At 41.2% G+C, this 21,266-nt stretch overlaps 1 protein-coding gene across 4 annotated transcripts in view; it reads left to right on the top strand.

The window, feature by feature from the left end:
* The window catches only part of LOC127599696 (SH3 and multiple ankyrin repeat domains protein 2-like), a 195,654-nt gene that overhangs the window by 22,494 nt on the left and 151,894 nt on the right, over positions 1–21,266 (top strand). For 3 of the 4 annotated variants that reach the window (XM_052063834.1, XM_052063832.1, XM_052063831.1), the window contains exons 4-8: positions 4,828–4,936; positions 6,038–6,189; positions 10,403–10,570; positions 14,240–14,356; positions 18,418–18,495. In XM_052063834.1, the coding sequence (XP_051919794.1) occupies positions 4,828–4,936; positions 6,038–6,189; positions 10,403–10,570; positions 14,240–14,356; positions 18,418–18,495 (624 nt within the window). Of the gene's footprint in view, positions 1–4,827; positions 4,937–6,037; positions 6,190–10,402; positions 10,571–14,239; positions 14,357–18,092; positions 18,338–18,417; positions 18,496–21,266 lie in introns of those variants that run through there. The other variant, XM_052063835.1, reaches the window with a different exon arrangement.

The raw sequence follows: 21,266 nt of genomic DNA, 5'->3' as shown, positions 1-21,266 counted from the left end.
AGGAAGCGTAAGGAAGGCGAGAGGAGTCAAGTGGCGCATTCAAGTGCGCTCAGTTTGGTCAAGAACCGATTTTTGGTCGTAATCCGAGGCATAAAAAACTCGAAATATTTTGGTCGAAAACTGATTTGGTTGAGAGCAGAGACGTTCGAAAACCGAGGTTTGACTGTACAATCATTTAAAAGTCCCCAAAAAGTAGAGGAAAAAAATCGGTGAGTCTGCAAATTGTTGAGTGCTGACCTGCAAATATGCAGTTTACCTCAGTGCAGAGGTACTAGGTTCGATTCCAGCTCTGGCCTTCCTGTGTCGAGTTTTCATGTTCTCCCCGTGCCTGCGTGGGTTTTCTCCGGGTACTCCGGTTTCCTCGCACATTCCAAAAACATGCATGACTAGCTGATTGAACACTCTAAATTGTCCCGATGTGTAAGTGTGAGTAAATTTGTTATTCGCCTGTGTATGCCTTGTGATTAGCTGGCAACCAATTCAGGGTCTCCCCCACCTACTGCCAGAAGACAGGTGGGATAGGCTCCAGAATGCCCCGTGATCCTTGTGAGGATAAAGCGCATTAGAAAATGGATGGATGAATGGAATATATGCACGCACCATTTCCGTATTTGGGTTATAGAGACATGCTATTTTCCAGTCGCTAGTCCTGCACATGGTAATAGTATCAACTCTTTAAAATATACTCGCAATCTGCTGGAATTATGCCAAGTTATCATAAATGGCAGATTACCTTAATTATTTGCTTCACTTATCCAAGTGGCGGCGAAGCGACCAAAGCATTTAATGAGCCGTTTGCTTAATCACAGTACATGTTGGACCTTGTGAACACAGACTTGCACGGTTTATTTTGACATGCTCAGCTCAACTTTGAGGGCACAAAAACAACCACAGAAGAGAGTACAAAGCCTTTGTCACGTTCTATGGAACAGATTCAACAAATTTGAGCTTCTAAAAACAAAAGACAAATTATAAAATAGTAATGACAAGCGTATACTACGAACTGCAGGATGAGGATAAATGTTCCCATGAAGCTTCATGATGGCGCCGCTGAAATCCTCTCTCTCATGGTCGGGTGCCTTGCAAATAAAAAGGTTGAACATAATTGCCAGCATACCACAGAGTTGGCTGGAAGGATTTCTCTATTTTGGAAAAGTCACAATTTCAGAGGCCAATTCCCCTGTGTAAAGCATCAGCTCTGAGTTATGGAATGTATCTACTGTATTACAAAAAACAATGTGAAGACAATTTAAAATAATTATTTTATTTTTAAGACAATTTTATAGAATTACGTTATTTTTAAAATTGTCTTAAGCCAAAAGCTCGTACGCCTCTGTATTTTCCACCGGAAATATGTCATGCGCTGCCATGCATAGAGTCCAGACAGCGCTCTCCTCCGAGTTGGCAAAGACCTCAAAATTAATCTTGACAACATTAAAGTTTCTATCCTTGTTCTGCTCGATCTTAGTGCCGCTTTTGATGCAGTCGTACCATTTTGCTTTATCGTCTTGAACACCATATCGGCCCCAGGGAGACTCGTCCTAACTGGTTTTCCTCCTCTCTCATGAATAGACCATTTTCAGTTTGTCTCGGTGACTGCAAGTCAGTACATGTCATCTTTCCGTGTAGTGTTCCACAAGGATCTATTCTTGACCCTCTACTGTTTAATTGATACATGCTCACACTTGCTTTGATTACGGCATACATATCATATCATTCGTATGCTGATGACATGTTAGAGGAATCTATGAGCAAAATTGTATCATGTTTAAAGTTTCATTTTAATTTGGACACATCGAAACGGTTGGGTGCGTATCCAGCACCCCCAAATGCCTGTGCATAAATGCGCCGGCTACCTGGCCGGAGGGCTGTTGAAGTCCACAATTAGCACGTCAATGCAGGTGGGAGATCACGGGGGAGAGGGCGAAACTCAGTCACAAAAGGGGAATGAATAATTCGGGAACAGCAGTTGAACAACAAAAGACGAGTTGAGAACACCCGGCGCGCCCAGGCGACATTGGCCATCCGCAAAGTCTGCAACATGTTAATTCGATGTAGACCAGACAGAAAAGGCGCCAATGTACTGATGGTTCAAGTTTGAAAAACAGGTAACCAATCACTACCGAGGGCCGAACCGGGGGTGCAGCATGCAAATATTGGGGGCAGTGTTTTTCTTGTATTTTGCATATGTTACAATAAAATGTCGAACTCGCGGAGACGGGACTTTGAGTGTGATCGCGGAGCAACTAACCGTTATTCGCTCTCAGAGGTCCGCTTCCGCCGATATTGAAGACAATTTTCCTGTGTACCAAGTCGTTTTTAAGATAAGATAAGATATCCTTTATTCGTCCCACACTGGGGAAATTTACAGCCTCCAGCAGCAAGAATGTATGTAGAAAGAAGAAAGGAGAAAGAGAAAAAAAAAACAACAAACATCTTTCAATTAAATACAATATGAACACAAATGGATAAATCGCAGTACTATTTACAATTTTCCTTCACATCATTTAACTTTTCATTTCTTTAACTTTGTCCGAGAAAATCTCTGACCTGACATCTACGCCCACTTGAGGATTTCATTCACTGCAATGCCAACTCCAACACTTGAGAGAGAATTTTCTTCAACTTGATGACAAAACAGAAATTTATTTGTAGACCCAAAGGCTCCGATGCATCTGGTTTCATTGCTGGTGACTCCTTTCTCTGTAAAACCCACTGAGCACATCAGAAACCGACGTGTCATTTTTTTTTTTTTACGAAGATCTCAACTTTGAAATGAATATTTCCGTGATTTCCAAGAGTGCATTTGACCATTTGTTAAGTGCTTTGATGATTTAACAAATCCAGCACTTAAAAAACTTTACCTGATTCAAAATGGTGCTAAAACAAACAGATATAAGCACATCACACCAGAACATCTTCATTGGCTTCCAGTAAAGTCCAGAATCGATTTTATTCATTTTTATATCTCTTAATGGGGGTGATATTAGATAGACACTTTTGATCCACTGGGATATCTCTCTTTGATGTACCTCCTATACATTCAACATCAGCTGAAGGTGCTTTTAGTTAGTGGTCCAACACTCACTAACTTTTAAATTACGGTAGCTTTTCGGTTTGTCAGTTTGTTTATATTAATGTGAATTATTAATGTATTGCCATCTTGCTTTTTATCTTGAAGCATATTGACCTTATGCTTACCATATGAAACGTAACATAGAAAGAAAATTGACATTGACATATTTAAATTGGCATTTTGCATACATCCGGTTAGGAATGTGTGGTCCTGTATGCCCCCCACTTTTTATCATGCACTGTGTAGTAAAATATCTCGATACATGGGGCTGAGAAATAGTCCCATGTAAAAAGCTTCGTTTTGTCAACTGAATGAGCGGAGTGACAAATATTGCAATTTGTGGTGAATTGCAATTTTCACCTTTTTGCAATTATCCGTTTATCTATACCGCTAAAATCAAACTGCCAAACAGTTTTTTTTGTCTCTTTGTGACCTGTGACTGGATGGTGACCACTTAGGGTGTACCCCCACCACTCACCCTCTCTGTGCTAGGCTCTAGCTGCTAGAGTCTAGCACATCTGCAATCCTATAAAATGGATGGATGGAAATCTTTCAATTACATTTAGATCCCAGTTTGATATTTGGATTAATATATGCTGAGGTGTTCTGTGCCTTTTGTCTTCGTCATCCCAGATTTTCTTCCCACTCTTTGATCACTACATATTGGCTTCATATTCTTCTGCTATATCATTCCCTCATTTTGTCCTGTCCTTGAGGGAGCTGTTCTCCTATCTATTTTTATCATGCGGCCTGGAATGAAAGCAAATGGGAACAGAACCGGAAAGAAGAACATCCATTCTTCTCTGTCACCGCTCACTAAATTCTGCCCCACTGCCCCTCTATGCTTCTTGCTTTCAGTAACCTTTTATAACATAGTTCCGTCAAATTTTTTATTTTTATTTTATCACGCTCCTGTTATTGTTCAACACCAACAGTGTTGTGTAGCACAACCTCAATTTCAATCAGTTCTGGATCTCCAACCCGCCTTAAGTTATCCATCCATCCATTTCCGTTTACGCTGTTACAGCCAATTGGGGCGGTTGATTCAGTTTTTATTTTTTTGTTGAGGTTAATCTTGCGTGGCTCGGTGGTCAATTGGTTAGCACGTCAGCCTCACAGTGTAGAGGTTCAGGGTTCAATTCCGGCTGTAGCCTTCCTGTGTGGAGTTTGGATGTTCTCCCGTGCCTGTGTGGGTTTTGTATGGGTACTCCGGTTTCCTCCCACATTCCAGAAACATGCATGGCAGGCTGATTGAACACTCTAAATTGTCCTTGGTGTGAGTGTGTACGCGGATGGTTGCTCATATATGTGTGCCCTGCGACTGGCTGAAACCAGTTCAGGGTGTACTCCGCCTACTGCCCGAAGAGAGCTAGGATAGGCTCCGGCATGCCCTGCGACCCTTGTGGGGAAGAGGATTTTTGTATCACATTTCCGGCGACTGAGAGTGATTCCTTTCTCTCCTATGCAGTTAACCCTTGAGAGGTGCGTTACAACCGCTTATTCTGTTCAGGGTCGAGAGGAGCTGGAAACTATCCCAGCTGACTTCAGGCAAAAGGTGGACCATACCTTGATTGAACTAGTCGCCAGTTAATTGCAGTGCACATTGAGGGACTGGAAATCATTCACATTAACATTTACACCAACAGCAAGCCCTCAATGTCTGCACCAAAGTCAGGTGAATGTACTGCACCACGAGTGACAGAAATATATTTTTTAATTCTAATAATTTATTTTCTTCTGTGGCTATGCAGGCCAATCTGAAGAAGTTCATGGACCTTATACTCCACAATCAGGTGGACAAAGTGTCTAAGATGTTAGAGAAAGGCCTTGATCCCAACTACCATGACAGTGACACTGGTGGTAAGTCAACACCAAATGTTAACTCGAAGCTTTGAATATAGCAATGAATTGTTTAATACTACTAATAATAACAACCATACTACTACTACTAATAATAATAATAATAATCGTAACAATAAAAATTAGGAAATATGTTATTATTATTAAATTTGCTAATTGTTTTTGTGTGTGACTGTATGCCCGCTGTTTATTTTGTTTATTTGGAGTTTTCTGACATGGAACTCACAAGTGACACACAAAGGTGGAAACATGCAGTTAGTTATTCCAAGAATCTTATTTCCTGGTACGACCTTATCCTTTCAACCCAAACCATACATACCCTGTCATTCATGAAACTGCACCTGTACTAATTCAAACATCAACAACCCCATTGACTTAAGCAGTTAGTTTAGTCTAAATACCATTTTTAAAATGACACTGGACTCAACAGTCTTATCTACAATGTGTCATCATATTATCTTTTCCATTAACTTATTTTCACAGAAGCAGGAGAATAATTATGAATTGAAGCCACTGTATAATTTGAGATAGATTGGTATCAGCATGTCATAGAATGCAGATAGTATTGGAACAATAGCATAATAACAACAAGCAATAATACTTAATAATAAAAAATACTGTCAAACAATTACAGAATCAAACGGCGTTGCTATATTTTATATCTATCAAATAAAGGGGCGAGTGTTTCTAATGGAATAGGTACGTTTAAATTGATCTTACCTTCAAAACTTGATAAAGATAAAGTCGATATCCTCTGATCCAAACCCCACAACCAGGCAAGAAAAAAAAAACCCTCAAAGCCCATTTGGAAAAAAAGAAGACACATTGAAAAGGGTGTGTAGATTGGAGCCCCACCTTCCGAGATAATCAGGCTGCAATGAATGCCAAGAGGGCATCATTTACCTCTCAGAAGCCAAGTTGGCTGCTCTCTATCTGTACCTGTGAGGAGCTGTAAAATGTAAACGTAAGAATAAAAAATGGTGTAAAATAAAACAATCTGAAGCCATGTTGATGTACTGTATATTGTATACCCAAGAATACCATCATGTCTGCTATTTAAAATACCAATCACACTCTACTGTATGTTTCTGTCACTTCTAGAGAGCCCTTTGACCTTTACAGCACATCTGGATAACGTGGTGGAGATGATCAAGGTTCTTAAGAATGGGGGTGCCCACTTGGACTTCAGAGCCAAAGACGGCATGACAGCCCTCCATAAAGCAGCACGTTCCAAGAACCAAGTTACGCTCACGGTAAGAGAAAATATTGGGCCTGATTCACCAAGTGCCAAAATAGCAGGTGCTCAGTTGTGTGTTCTTTTCACTCACTTTAACCGATTGCGTGTGCTGTTGGCAAACAGTTGTGGAAACTGACGTATTGAAAATACGGTTTTGCGCTTTAGGTAGCTCTGATGGTTTTCTCCATGAACATTTTGGTAGAGTACCATATGCACAAAATTACATTTAAAATGTTTGAATTGAATGTAATTGTGGAAGAAATGAATAAAACCCAAACATTTCCAGAAAAGAAATGTATCACTGCAATATATTTGGGAAGCCAGCTATAACATGAAAGCCATGTTTGGTTTGATTTACTTGCACTAAGCACATCTCCCTCTCTCCCTATACTGCGTAACACTGCATCTCAAGCTTTGGACACCACTTCCAAACAACTCCAGAGTGTGCACAAATGACCCGGACACAAGAAAATGCAGCGTTGAAAGGAGTTTTGTCATTAGCGATATGGCATGATACCTTCTTGTGACTAGCTCTAAATCAGGGGTGGGGGGTCAAACTCATTTTTGTCACGGGCCACTCTGAAGTTACGTCTTCCCACACGGGGCTTTTATGACAGTGAAACCACAAAAATATTTGATCATCTCATGGCATTATAACTTGTACACAACAAATTAATTGATTCCTAGTTTTGAAATCAGTCAATTATAATATTCATTCATTCATCTTCCGAGCCGCTTGATCCTAACTTGGGTCGCGGGGGGTACTGGAGCCTATCCCAGCTGTCTTCGGGCAGTAGGCAGGGGACACCCTGAATCGGTTGCCAGCCAATCGCAGGGCAGTCAATTATAATAGTTTGTCAATTATTGTTCAAGTGACTGTAGACAACGTAACAAAATTATTGCAAAATCCATTACACATGACATTTTGACATTTTGGTACATTTTTTAAGCATCATGCAAGTCGGGTGGCCCGGTGGTTGAGTTTTTATCGCGTCAACTTCACAGTGCAAAGGTTGTGGGTTTGATCCCGGTGCTGACCTTCCTGTGTGAATTTTGCATGTTCTCCCTGTGCCTGCGTGGGTTTTCTCCAGGTACTCCGGTTTCCTCCCACATTCCAAAAACATGCATGGCAGGCTGATTGAACACAATAAACTCCTATAGGCTCCAGCATGCACCACGATACTTGTGTGGATAACGCTTACCAGAAAATGGATGGATGGATTATGCAAGTTGATACACATGTTTTTCTTTTGGGTGGACAACTTTCAGACACGGTATTTAAAAGATGCAAAATCAACCGTGGCAATTCATGTGGAGCTTGGCAAGTCACATTGAGTGTGCTAAATTGATCAAATATCAAAATTCACGAAATGAACCGCACAAAACTATTGCCTGTTTGAGAGTCTCATTCCTGGGTGCACCAAGTTTGTCGATCAGCTACCACAGGTCTTTGCATGAGCAGCCAAGTTTAAACCTGTTTTTGCACATGCATATCCATCCATCCATCCATCCATTTTCTGGACCGCTTAATCCTCACTAGGGTCGCGGGGGGTGCTGGAGCCTATCCCAGCCGTCTTCGGGCAGTAGGCGGGGGACACCCTGAATCGGTTGCCAGCCAATCGCAGGGCACACAGAGACGAACAACCACTCGCACTCACACTCACACCTAGGGACAATTTGGAGTGTTCAATCAGCCTGCCACGCATGTTTTTTGGAATGTGGGAGGAAACCGGAGCACCCGGAGAAAACCCACGCAGGCCCGGGGAGAACATGCAAACTCCACACAGGGAGGCCGGAGCTGGAATCGGACCCGGTACCTCTGCACTGTGAAGCCCACGTGCTAACCACTGGACTACCGGGCCGCCCGCACATGCATATATCATTCATATATCAGACCCATAAATGTTAATGCTCTGCTTGCTTCATGTTTTAGTCACACCTGCTTTTGTCAACATCTCGCGGTTGTAATCCCATTGCTGAGAGAAAATATGTTCCGACATGACTCCACAGGCAACCAAACATACTCATGTTTTTTTTCACCTATAGAGGGATTAAGGGATAACAACTGGTTTTCTATAGGCATATGCTAACCATGACCTTTTGCAGTTTGATGTTCCTGATACATCAGTTTCATTGCCTAAATCTCATTGACCTTTGTGAAAAGGCAGTTTTACAATTGTAATTAAGATATCCTTTATTTGTCCCGCAATGGGGAAATTACGATCAGAATTCAGAAAGGAAAACGCTGGGTAGGGAGAGGGGAAAAAAAACCATGCTCGAACTATCCTCTTGTGAGGATAATTTAAGTCCAGGATAAAAAAAAAAGACCCTAGCACATAGATAAGCATATGACAGTTACAACAAGTCACAAGACATAACATGTAATAAGGGGAAGGATGAATGGGAAGAGGGGGGGGGGGGCGCCTGACCAGCTAATATTCATCTTTTTGCATGTGACATGTTTAAATCAGTTCTGGTGTTTTATTTTTTTCCCCCATTGTCTTCGCATAAAAGCAGCATGTGAAATCATCTTTGTGCGAGGTGACCTCAGAAATCCAAGCATTAAGCATAGGGTGAAGCCGATTATTCTCATAATTCAAAAATAAGAATTCTTGCACAGCAAGGGAGGAAGTCATGGTGTGTCTCGGCATCGTGCACCGCTCCAACAGCCAGTGGACTGATGGCAGTTGGAGCCACTGCGATATTTTACGCCACTTAAAGAAAGCCAAAACCCTCATCCAATAGCCTGTCCCACACAAACTGGATTGCTATGCTCACCTTCTCTTTGAGCCACGTTTACCACGATAGGTTCCCGCAGCCAAAAGCCCTTTCGAATTTTTGAATTTCCACACATGCCATTTGGGTTCTAGTGTAATGACCTAAAAAACAAAACAACCCCTCCTCCCGCAGAAAAAACTATGTACTATTTAAGTACCGCATTGGCCCGAATTTAAGACAGCTCTGATTACAAGACGACCCCCTCTTTTTCAAGACTCAAGTCTGAAAAAAAGACTTTTTGAACACCAAATAAATATTTATACAGAGCATAATTACAGTACAACAATATATTTGAGAAAAAAAAGCATGTAATTTTGCCTCATTCAAATCTAAAGTGCAATCACATTCGTAAATGAATGGCTTCTGGTTTTTGAAATGTAATTACATCATAACTGCTCCTCAGCTGCCGGTTAACCTGGCTGATCCTCGACCCACTTTTCTCCAGATTGTCACGACGTTTCTCCATTTTCTGTTATCTCTTCTATTATTTTCTTCTCTTTTATTTCTGATTGCTATTTTTTATTTTAAATTTAAAATTTATAATAAATTTATTTTTATTTTTTATTTTTGTTTTTATTCTTCGTGGCAGGGGTTCACTTTGGCCTGGGAGTCAAGTTCAGCATTCGCTTCAATGATGTCTGGCGCCATCTAGCGTCGTAAATGGGTATAATGTCTAGACCCCAAATATAAGTCAACCCCCACTTTATCAGTCTTATTTCAATGCAAAAAACACCGTCTTATATTCGGGCTAATACGGTATGACACAAGCGATCGAATATGGATGTGAGGAAAGGGAGTCCTTTTTAGCATTTGTTAACTATTCCTATTACAGTAAGTGTTTCAATCAGTTACTGTCACTCCTGTCAAACTTTGCAATCATACACATTTTTTTTCTGGTGATGGCGACTCAGTGGCACTTAAGCTGTCCAGTGTTTTAACCAGGCAGCCATGACCAAGACTGCATGTTCACCTGTAATTTTCATGGTTTGTGCAATTTCTCGATCCACTGGCACAGCACCATCATTGTCCTTCCCCTGTCATTGTCATTCAAACATCAAAGTGGACAGGGCTGCCCATATGTTCATCGAACAAGGACAGAAATGATGTGACCCGATGAAAAAAAAATCTGTGACACGACTATCTTCTAGTTTGCTGTGACTGCAAGATTTGTAGCTTTATTGCAGTTTGTGAGGCTTGACATCATGCTTGATTTCTTTTGTCTGCACTATGTACAATGTACTGTCGAAAGAGAAGCTCACATGTATATTTTTCTGGTCCACGCTACATGGTTGGCACAATGTTACGGCACTTAGAAAACCAACTGACCACGTTTTGACTCAGTCAGAAACTGGAATGGGTGACGGAGCTTGCTCAATAATTCAGGGACCCTTTTTTTCTGTCCTATTTGTTTTGGACTCGCCACTCACACCCTCATTGTACTCATTTTACAGACACTGTTGGAGCTGGGAGCATCTCCAGACTACAAGGACAGTCGTGGTCTGACTCCTCTGTATCACAGCGTGGTTGTGGGAGGAGACCCAGGTTGCGGCGAGCTCCTTTTAAACCATCGCGCCTCTGTGTGCTGTCAGGATGAAAATGGCTGGCATGAAATTCACCAGGTATACCCACACAAGCGCCCCACGTCATTCATTCAGCAGATGCACTCATTTTCACAGAGGCAATTTGAACGAGTTATATGGAGTAGCTTGCTTTTGGTCAATACGTGGACACACAGTGTGGCAGCTGCTACCCGCTAGAGAAGATAAAAGACATGCTGGGCAAGACGCCCTGCAGCTATGACAACACTGTAAGCGTCTCCACATTGTCTGTGTGTGTGTGTGTGTGTGTGTGTGTGCGTGTGTTTGCGTGTGTGTGTGTGTGTGTGTAGACCATCAGTTTTATCAGACTGCTCATATCTCACTTCCAAATCCTTTGCCTTTCCAAATCGCTCACGGTTTAGACACAAATAGCAGCTTTTTGGCTGCTTATACAATAGAAAGAATAATTCCTGCAAGTATGTTCTTATGTTACATTCACAGCAAAGGCGAAATGACAATTTCACATTGTGGGAGTTTTAATCTTGAGAGTACAAATGTTGCCGCTTCATTCATGTCATGCCGCAACAGAGAAAAGGAAGATTTCTACCTTCTCCGATATGACAGAGAAAAAGATTGCATGAATGTCACTAGTCAGTCAGTCGGCTGGTGGTTGTGCAAAAACTGACAGGGAAGCTCCCGACATCGACTCGTTAAGTGTCAACATCGCAGACCAGCCGGCAGTACAAAACCTCACAACACTTTTTCTTCTTTTCTTCGAATCACGAGACATTGTGCTCTTTTTGCAGGAAACATCCCGATCCATTTTAAAATGCTGCACCAGATTGCCTTTATTTGCCACGACCATTGTTACATTGCAGATCAAACAAACAAGCTTCAGATGAAAATAAACCCTCCAAATTTCTGTACGGCTCTGATCATTAGCTGCAAGCTATATGTGACTTCTATTTACTTCTTGTCATGCAGGTCACGTGCGATGGAAGTTAAAGGTGACCGACTCGTTGCTTTAAAAAAAATGGAAACAAGTATTTTTTTGTGGACGCTAGGCTGGGTGTCGTGTACGCGAACACAAAAACACGCACCCACATGAAAAACTTTTTTTTTAAAAGGCCACCCCCTCATCCCTCTCATGAAATATTTGGGATTACAACGGGATTGATGTGATCCCAAGTAAATAGTGTTACCAGACATGCCAATTTCCTCTCTCATCATTCTCCAAGACTGCTGCCTTGTGGGCGACAATTGTGTTGTACAGTTCTCTGTGTTTACAGACCACAGTGATTTTTTTTCATAGTTTCTGCATGCATATAGAACATAACATGGAACTTTCAGTATTTACAAGCCGAGTACCCCTAGGCTATTTGACTCTGCAAGCTATGACGTGAAATCGTCAGTAAATAAAACACAGTCATATCCTACCCGATGTTTATCCATCCATTTTATGAACCGCTTTTTAGTGACATACTGATGCTTTTGAGTGTGTTTCGAGCAAGAGTGGGCGGTCCAAATGAAGCCCCGATTCGGCGCGAGTTTCGTTTCCCAACAAGTCATGTGACCGATGAAGACGAGGGCTCGATTTGTGCGTATCATTATACCTCGCGAAATTTCGTCAGTTTTCAACTCCTACTTATTTATATTTATAAACATTGTACTTATGATGTATTTCTTACTTAAGTCATATTTGCACGGTATTTCAGGTGTCACCTACTCTGGTCCTCGAGGCCCTTATCCTGCATGTTTTAGATGTTTCCATCCAACACACCTGATTCAAATGATCACGATCAGGATCGGGTTTCTGCAAAGCTTGCTGATGAGCTGATCATTTGAATGCAGTGTGTTGGAGAAAGGAAAGTGGCCAGGATAGTGGCCCTTGAGAACCGAAGTTGGTGACCCCTGCTCTAGATTTTATTGTATGGTCTTCTTGATCACTTGATGCGCCATAGAGAAAATGAATCACCAGTCATGAATCATGAGCAAAACAATTGGGTGGAAAGCTACTGTGCTTCATGAAACTTTGTTTCGAAGCTGAGTTTATCTTGCCTCACTCGGGCATGGGAGTGCTGGAGGCTTTCCCAGCTGTCTTTAGTTGTTTTTGGATGAACGTGCGGTCCCCAGACGGCATGAAATACCTTCCAAACGAAGTATTACCTTGCCGACATTACCACCAGCTGCGGTCATCCAACTATAGGTGCATACCCGGAAGAGCCTGGTTGTCTTTGTATTTTTATCAAATCATGTGTGATCACACGAGAGCTCTCTCTCGGGAATTGGATGCTTGACCGGTGGTGGATGAGAATCATCATGTGTTTGGTGAGCTGTGTTGACTGTTGAGATTACCTGAGCACCACACACGCACACACACACACACACACACACACGCACACACACACACACACACACACACACACACACACACACACACACACACACACACACGCGCACACACACGACCTAAACTTTTCTTTTTTTCATCTTTGCATATCGGGTCCATCAAAGATAAATACTCATTTAAGATTAAAAAAATACAAATTATTTAATGTGTGTGTATTCAACCTTTCAGTATAAGGCAGTCCATGTGATGGAGAAGAACTGTTACAATTCTAAGGCCAAATAAATAGCCATTGTTTTTACTCCCTATTTCTTTGGTCCTTGGTTGGATTATGCAAAAATACCATGATTTCTTCAAACCTTCGGTGTTACTGTATAACTGTAACTCAGAACAATTTTAGGGAATAAAAAGAAAGAAAATTAAATGGTGGGTAGAGAAACTGTCTGTTCACCCATATGTCATAGTTACACAGCGCTACAATCTTGTGGGGACTCCAGAGTCTATATTTCAATATTTGTAAAACTACAAGCTGTATCCACGAATATGTCATATTGAAAGTGATTTTTTTTTCAGTTATTACTGACCAAAATACCTTGTATTTTAAAAAACGCACTAAAGATGTAAAACATCAAATGTAATTATACATGTTCTTGGAAGTAACTATATCTCGACATTCTAGTTTTTTTCTGGTGTTACTCACTCAGAAAAGACTGCATGTGGAAATATGGAAAATTACATGTCCTCAAAGTCATTTCTGCATCATTCGGGAAATCATAACTTCACATTCTAACAGCAAGAGCTCCAGTAAGCTATTGTTTGATGAGGGATCACTTGAAATAATTCAGATTTTTTTTTTCCTGTAATATATGTTAGTATGTTTTACATTACCCTACGACCCTTGTGAGGATAAAGCAGATCAGAAAATTGATGGATGGATGGATGGATGGATGGATGGATGCATGGTTTTTGGATCGTTAAGTGGTGGCCTGACCAACTTTGATCACATTTTAAATATGACAAACACAACTCTCTCTCTTTGATACTGCTGTAGTTCACTCTATATGTATTTGGGTGAAACAGAATGTGACTCTCTTGCTTGAGGCACATTTCTGGTGATCTGCTCAATAAATGCAGTTGCTTTTACACTTGAATCCTTTTTTCTGATTGATGCATTTATCGTATTTTTTACTGTATTTAATGCCTTTAATCTACTGCTCACTTTCATGATTTTTCTTTTTCGTGGCTGGGTTCAAACTGAGCATGGTTTCCTGTTATTCTGGTTCTCAGCTCATTTGCAGCACGCTGTCATCTAGTGTAAATGAACGGTACTGCAACGCCTGCGCTGGTCGAATTAACAGTTGGATTTAATATTTTGATATGTGCTGCAATCCTTGTGTTGTTAGGCTTGCCGACATGGACACGTGCAACACCTGGAGCATCTTCTGTTCTACGGAGCAGACATGAGTGCTCAGAACGCCTCAGGAAACTCTGCCCTACACATCTGTGCTCTCTATAACCAGGTGAGTATAGTGGGCACAAAGTTTCTTCAATATTGTGAATGTAAAGATCGACATATAGCTAGGTGTCAATTATCCAGTTAGACATGTGTCCAAGAAATGGGAAGGAACATTATTGGAAAAATATAAGATAACAGCTACAGTAGAAATAACTGTACCTTACTTAAATATTACATTTTGATCAGCAAGTTGGGGGTGTGGTGGACCAATCCATCCAATTTTTTAAAACTTTAATTTATTTAAACTTTTTTTTTGTTTACTTAATGTACAGTCGACCCCCGCTATTGCGGGAAATTGGGAGTTGTCGCGTTGTGCCCGAAGCGATAGAATGATCGCTCCGTGCACAACAAAATAAGGAAGAGGATCCCCGAAATAGCAGACACAGAAAGATGTTTGTCAAAGAACAAAAATAGTCTTTAATACGAACACAAAATAACCCGACAGGGAGAATAACAAAAAGCGCTGGTCAAAATGGGGACCAGGGATCAAATAAAAGGACAACAGAAAACGCTTGCGGAAAAAGATAGCAAGGAGGGTCAGATTAGATAAAGAATAAATTTCACTAGTAAGAGGAACAATGACGCGTAATAACAGCCACAAGGCTAAGAGGCAATGAATCAATGCAAGTAGGAAATAGGGCGAGAGAAATTTTGGCACGGCGTGGAATTCTCCGGCAGTGAGTAGACTGCCAGAGCGTCCAAATAAAGGCTGAGCAATTACTCCCTAATGGGTGACAGGTGTGTAAACGGCGGGCAGAAAGCCCGCCCCCTGCTGGCAACCCCGGGACGTGACAGGAGTGACCGGGTGCATGAATAGGCAAAGTTCTGAAAAATGTCCATTGAAAGACATTGAGAAATGAAAATGGAAAAATTAAACCCTAAAGATTCTACAGAAAACAGGAAAAATGGCATTGAGGATGGAGCGTTACCCCCCCCCCCCCAAAAAAAAGATATTTCAAACTATTGCCACAAAATGTCCCTGGTGTGAACCAGATTGCGTTTCCTGTCATGTCATATTTTGCCGATCAATGACATGATTGAGTGATCAGCAAATTATGACATTACAACCAGTTACTGATTTTGCTTAAAATTCCAAATATCTGGCATCCGAACCAGCCAATCAGATCAATGTAAAGTCCAATGAATGCACTACTCTTGACACCTCTCCGGCTGTGTTTGGCTCGTTACTATTGAGCTGTGCAAAGATTCACAAATTGATTCAAGACTATTATCATCCACTGCTTAAGACATGGCCTGGCAGTCGAGTGGTTAGCATGTCGACTTCGCAGTGCAGAGATACCGGGTTCAATTCCACCTCTGGCTTTCCTTTATGTTCTCACCGTGCTTGCGTGGATTTTCTCAGGGTACTTCAGTTTCCTCCCATATTCCAAAACTTGCATGGCAGGCTGATTGAACACTCTGAATTGTCCCGAGGAGTGAGTGTGGGCGCGAATGGTTCTTCGTTTCTGTGTGCCAGGTGATTGGCTGGAAACCGGTTCAGGGTGTCACCCGCCTACTGCCCGAAGACACCTGGGATAGGCTCCAGCACCCCCCCCCCCCACCCACGACCCTAGTGAGGATAAAGCGGTTTGAAAAATGAATGAATGAATGCTTAAGACATAATGTTAAAACTGTTTCTGTGTGAGGCGGCCCGGTAGTCCAGTGGTTAGCACGTCGGCTTCACAGTGCAGAGGTACCGGGTTCGATTCCAGCTCCGGCCTCCCTGTGTGGAGTTTGCATGTTCTCCCCGGGCCTGCGTGGGTTTTCTCCGGGTGCTCCGGTTTCCTCCCACATTCCAAAAACATGCATGGCAGGCTGATTGGACGCTCTAAATTGTCCCGAGGTGTGAGTGTGAGCGTGGATGGTTGTTCGTCTCTGTGTGCCCTGCGATTGGCTGGCAACTGATTCAGGGTGTCCCCCGCCTACTACCCAAAGACAGCTGGGATAGGCTCCAGCACCCCCCGCGACCCTAGTGAGGATCAAGCGGCTCGGAAGATGAATGAATGAATGAATGTTTCTGTGTGTGTGTGTGTGTGTGTGTGTGTGTGTGTGTGTGTGTGTGTGCATTCGTGCAATTGTGCATGCGGGCGCACGTTTGTGTTTGTTTAATGGGTAGACTCTGTGATTTCATTTCACTTTTGACCACGTCTGCTGGTTCGATTTCCTCCAGGTGGAAGTTAGTTGAATTGCGTATTATGAACAGACAATTAGTAGTTATTAATAAAGGAAACCTTCACCTCAGACACAATGTTTGAGTAATGTCTTTTAACATTGTAGGTGTTTGAACCAGTCTAAGTCACAATGAGTGCGGTGATTCGGACGTAAGTAACTTTGCTTGGGTGGCAGGAAAGCCTGAAAAGACTGACTGAAAAGACTTTGGTTATGATTACAGTGTATGGACAGTAAGGACTGGAACACGAAGTTTACGTTTGCTAAAAAGCCATAACCATGCCCCCCCCCATCCCCCAGCTTCAGCTTCACTTCTGTTGTTGTCAGAATCCACTAACATCATGTGACTGCGTCAATATAGTCTTTTTAAATGTGCATATTGCCTCTTTCATTTGAATTACCTGTATGAATGTCAATTTTTAAAAAATCCTGGTTAAAAATACTGTTTGGTTTTTTTTGTCTATGTAAATTCTCAGTCATCCAAATCGTGATAGTCTGGAGAGATTAAATCGAGGCAACTGGACTGTTGTTAGTTGAATTTGTTTTGCATTCTTTGTTTTTTCCCAATAATGACTTTGGTAATTCTGCTCAGTCCTGCTGAAGCAAGAGTAAACCTCTTTTAAATTTCGCACACCCTGTCAAATTTGGATGATTAAAATTATCGACAAATGTATTAAGTAGAGCTTCAAAATCGTGTAAAATCAAAATTGTCTCTGCTCTCACATGTTGAATACGCTGAACCCACCCACCACTCGGCCATCAACTGTCAATCAAAAGCCATACTACGGCTACTCTGTCGAGGAACTTTGTCGTGCCTATACACATCACGCTTCCATTTTCGAGACCCTGCAACAAGATGACAATTCTGAGCTGGAAGACAGCGACCGACCCGAGAATCACAACCTCCTTCCTCAGTTTGCAGCCGAATAATAAGCTTTTTCCCCTCCCATTTATAAAATATTCATTGCCATTCATTGAAGGTGCGCCTTACACTCCGAAGCGCCTTATGGTGCGGAAAATACGGTACAATTTACCGTAACACAAGTTCAGATGCAATGTTGAATTTAAGGAATGGCCGAAGATGCTTGAATCCAACACCTCAGATGATTGTGATATGGTGGTTTTGCATCTATTAAAAAAATAGTATTACGTTTCTCCTTGCAGGATCATGTTCTATTTAAAAAAGTACACCCGAGATACGCTGCCAAGTCATCTAATACTGTGATATTAAATGTGTAAATAAAAACAACACCAGCGTTGGTGTAACACTGACAAAATTGTATCCGTGATATGATTTAATGCTCACATTTGCTATGTATCAGTATCTGCATAGGAGTCGGTGTCAGTATGAGCCATTTTCTAACCCTCAATAGCTTGTTATGGATCTAAAAAAAGTCTTTGTGTATGTGTGTGTGTGTGTGTGTGTGTGTGTGTGTGTGTGTGTGTGTGTGTGTGTGTGTTTGTGTGTGTGTGTGTTTGTGTGCGCAGAGTCCATGCGTGGTTGAGCACTTTGTGGGCGATTTGTGCAGCAGATTCGAGCCCCTCAGCAGTCTCAATCTCTCTGTTCTTCTCCCTCGCTCTTCTCTCTCGATTTCTCTCGTCCTCCCTCTCTCCATCATTGGAGTGGAGGAATAGAAACACACATAACAGCCAGCAAGGCTGCATTCCTGACATAGGTGGTAGATGTTCTGTTGTCTCTCCTCTCCCTACGCCAGGGATGGGATGATATTAAACAGTTCCTGCTCGACTGACTTCTTTTGCTTTGGACAATTCTTCTCATTTCATGGGAAGACAAGTGACCTTTCTCCTGACCAAAGTAGGAGAATTGAAGAGCCTCGGTGTTGTCATGGGTTGTCCCTTTTCTTCTTTCTTAAAATATGCCTTCTTTCTCCTCAGGATAACTGTGCCAAAGTGCTGCTTCTTCGTGGCGCTGATAAAGAAGTGAGGAACTACAACAGCCAGAGTCCTTTTCAGGTACGGTTAAAAATAAGAGAAACTGAAAAAGTCTTCCCCCATTGTATATTAATCATTAAAACAAATTGATTTTAGCTTTCACCAAATAGGGAAAGCATTTAGTGTACATTTCACGTTGTTTCCATTGAAACAGTACAATATGGTCAAGGTCAGCTACTCACAAGGGATTGCAAATGTCTCTCTTGGTAAAACTGGATAAGATGTGTTACGTTTCAATGACATTTTGTGGGAAGTTATGCGTCTTTAACTTTATTCACTGAGATATTTTATGGCTTAAAAATATGTTTTGTCAGCTTCAACATCTCAAGTTTTAGCTCAATGATGTATTAGTAAAAATAAAAATACAAATGTTATTTTATAATGTTCGACTAACATTTAACTCTATAATAGGGGCCCACACAAAAAAAATTAAAACAGCAAATGTGATTGAAAAAAAAACGTTATATGATGAGAAAATGTCAGTAAAGAAAACAATTCTAATACCGTATTACCATAAAAAAGTATAGTGTAAAACACTAGCAAGTATCCCAGTGAAGAAGTTTCTTCACATAATAATATGGTGGACTGCCGGTTAAGAGTTAGCACCAAGCTAGGTTAATTGAGCTCGCAAAGGGGTCTGCATGGATACTCCTCGATCCCTTTGAGTGCCAATTGCCGTACATGCCCAACTTGTCACATGGAGTGACTCCAAGCCATTTGCTCTTTAGACTTGAGGCCTATTTCATTCAGCAACTCCTGAAGATTGCTGGTATCATTGAATTGTTGTTATTTCTGGCTAGTATTGCAGGAACGCTGCGTCACCCATGACAAATCGCACCTGTCTGAAACTTAACACATTTACGGCATACAACATTGTGGAAAGGAGTCACGATAACACAATTTAGCCATAATAAAAGTGATGATTCGTGGAGACTAGGGTATAGTTGTAATTCACGATGAACAAAATCATGTATCAAGTCAAGTATCAAGTACAACTTTATTGTCAAATGTGCTGTATGTGCAATATTCCAATTAATTTGCTCTTCATTTAATCTGTCAACAAGAGCAGTTTAGTGTTAGTAAATGGAAACACAGCTCAAGTAATGCTAGGATGCTTGCTGATGTGCTAACCATATTTGCCAATGTGCCAATTTAACTAGCCTCGACAAAGTACTTTATTTACATCCCATTGTTGGCTTTGGTAGAGGAATGGTGGTACATATCAGAATGTTCTGAACTCCCGTTTTTATGTCATTGTGGTACGGAGTAGAATAATCATGTCTTGTGGCTAATGTTCTCTCTAAACTGCGCACCGTTTTACTCCCCTCAGCACACATCAAATATATACATAGCAAACTACATTAAATTAAAAAAAAAACACAACCTGTATTCGCCTCATACAGAAAATTTAAACGTTGATTTGGCCCAAGTGGTTGATGGAGTGGGAAAGGAAAATTCCTCAAAAAAGACAGAAAAGACTGAAGGTGTGGGAACATTTCAGGCCAAAATGTGTACCAGTGACATGTAACCGTTTCGGACGGGTGAGATACTGGTCGAGCCACCATGTGAATTAGAGGGTGACATAGGAGTGGACTTTCATCTCTGTCCCATCCCACTCCCTCAGAAAAAAATATCGGCCTGCCCTGAAGACACAAAAAAATAAATAAATAATAATGTCCCATCTCACTCCCAGTGAAACCAACTCCCACTCCGGTACCACTCCCATTTTGTAGGTCATGTGAATTAATAATGGCTGTGTATCTGTCTGAGTTTTTCCCCCCTCCTGGATAATCCCACTCTCATCTGCGCCTGTGAACTTTTCATCCTGTACCGTCCCAAACCCTTGATTAAAGTCAAAATTGACTCCCATCCTATTGGATTCCTGGGACCTGTGGCATTAATGAAAAAATATCACCCTCTAGTGTGAGTATCTGTTGTTGCTTGCTGTGGTCCAAAGAAGGTCCAAAGAGTTTGTGTGAATGCTCAGACGTATGGAAAATAATAGTGTTCGATAATGATAAAATGGACAGTTTAAAGTTGTAACAGTTTGAATCGGTCAAAGCCGTAGAAATTAGGAGTAAAAACAAAAAGAAAATAATTTAGAAATTTTGTTGTGGGTATTTTAATGGGGAAAATGTGTTTGGTACTTTTTGGTAAGTGGGAATTTTTGGCATGTTTGCTTATGGTTTTGAATGTCATATTAGAAAGATGTAAATGTCAAATGATCAATGTGCCATTGGGAATGAATTGGGATATTTTTGGTTGAAAAATGTTGACGTTTGGGAAAACCTTTGGAATGAGAAAATTCCAAGCACAGCCGGTGAGGTTGGGTAGGGTGAGGTTGGTAAGAATGGAAACGGTAAGAATCGGTTGAAAAATGTGGAAAGAGTAACAAGTCAAAAAACGGGAGGAATAAAAAAGAACAATAATAAAGTTGATGGTGTGTAGAGCAACATATACTGTATGTGTGAATGCTGAGGCAAATTCTGGAAATCGTCGGAGAGTCCTTTTCTAAGGTATCATAAAGTGTTGTGGCACTCCATCCACTGTCTGTATTGAGAGTACGAATTGATTGCAGAATCACATACTGCATCTTCACATTGCATGATGTGACACAGTCAAATGTATTGTTTTAGGCCTATTCCCTTTTTGGCCATAATGTTTATTTATTTATGTATGTACTTATTTATTTATACATCATATATTTTTTGTAATTCATCATTCTCAAGAGTCATAATAGATGTGAAAATCATTGTGCGCTTTTAATATAACTGCTAGTAATAACACACATG

Source organism: Hippocampus zosterae, chromosome 4 (genome assembly GCF_025434085.1).
Source record: "Hippocampus zosterae strain Florida chromosome 4, ASM2543408v3, whole genome shotgun sequence".
Lineage (NCBI taxonomy): Eukaryota > Metazoa > Chordata > Actinopteri > Syngnathiformes > Syngnathidae > Hippocampus > Hippocampus zosterae.
The sequence above is the reverse complement of the archived record's forward strand: the minus strand, read 5'-3'. Positions and strand labels throughout refer to the sequence as shown.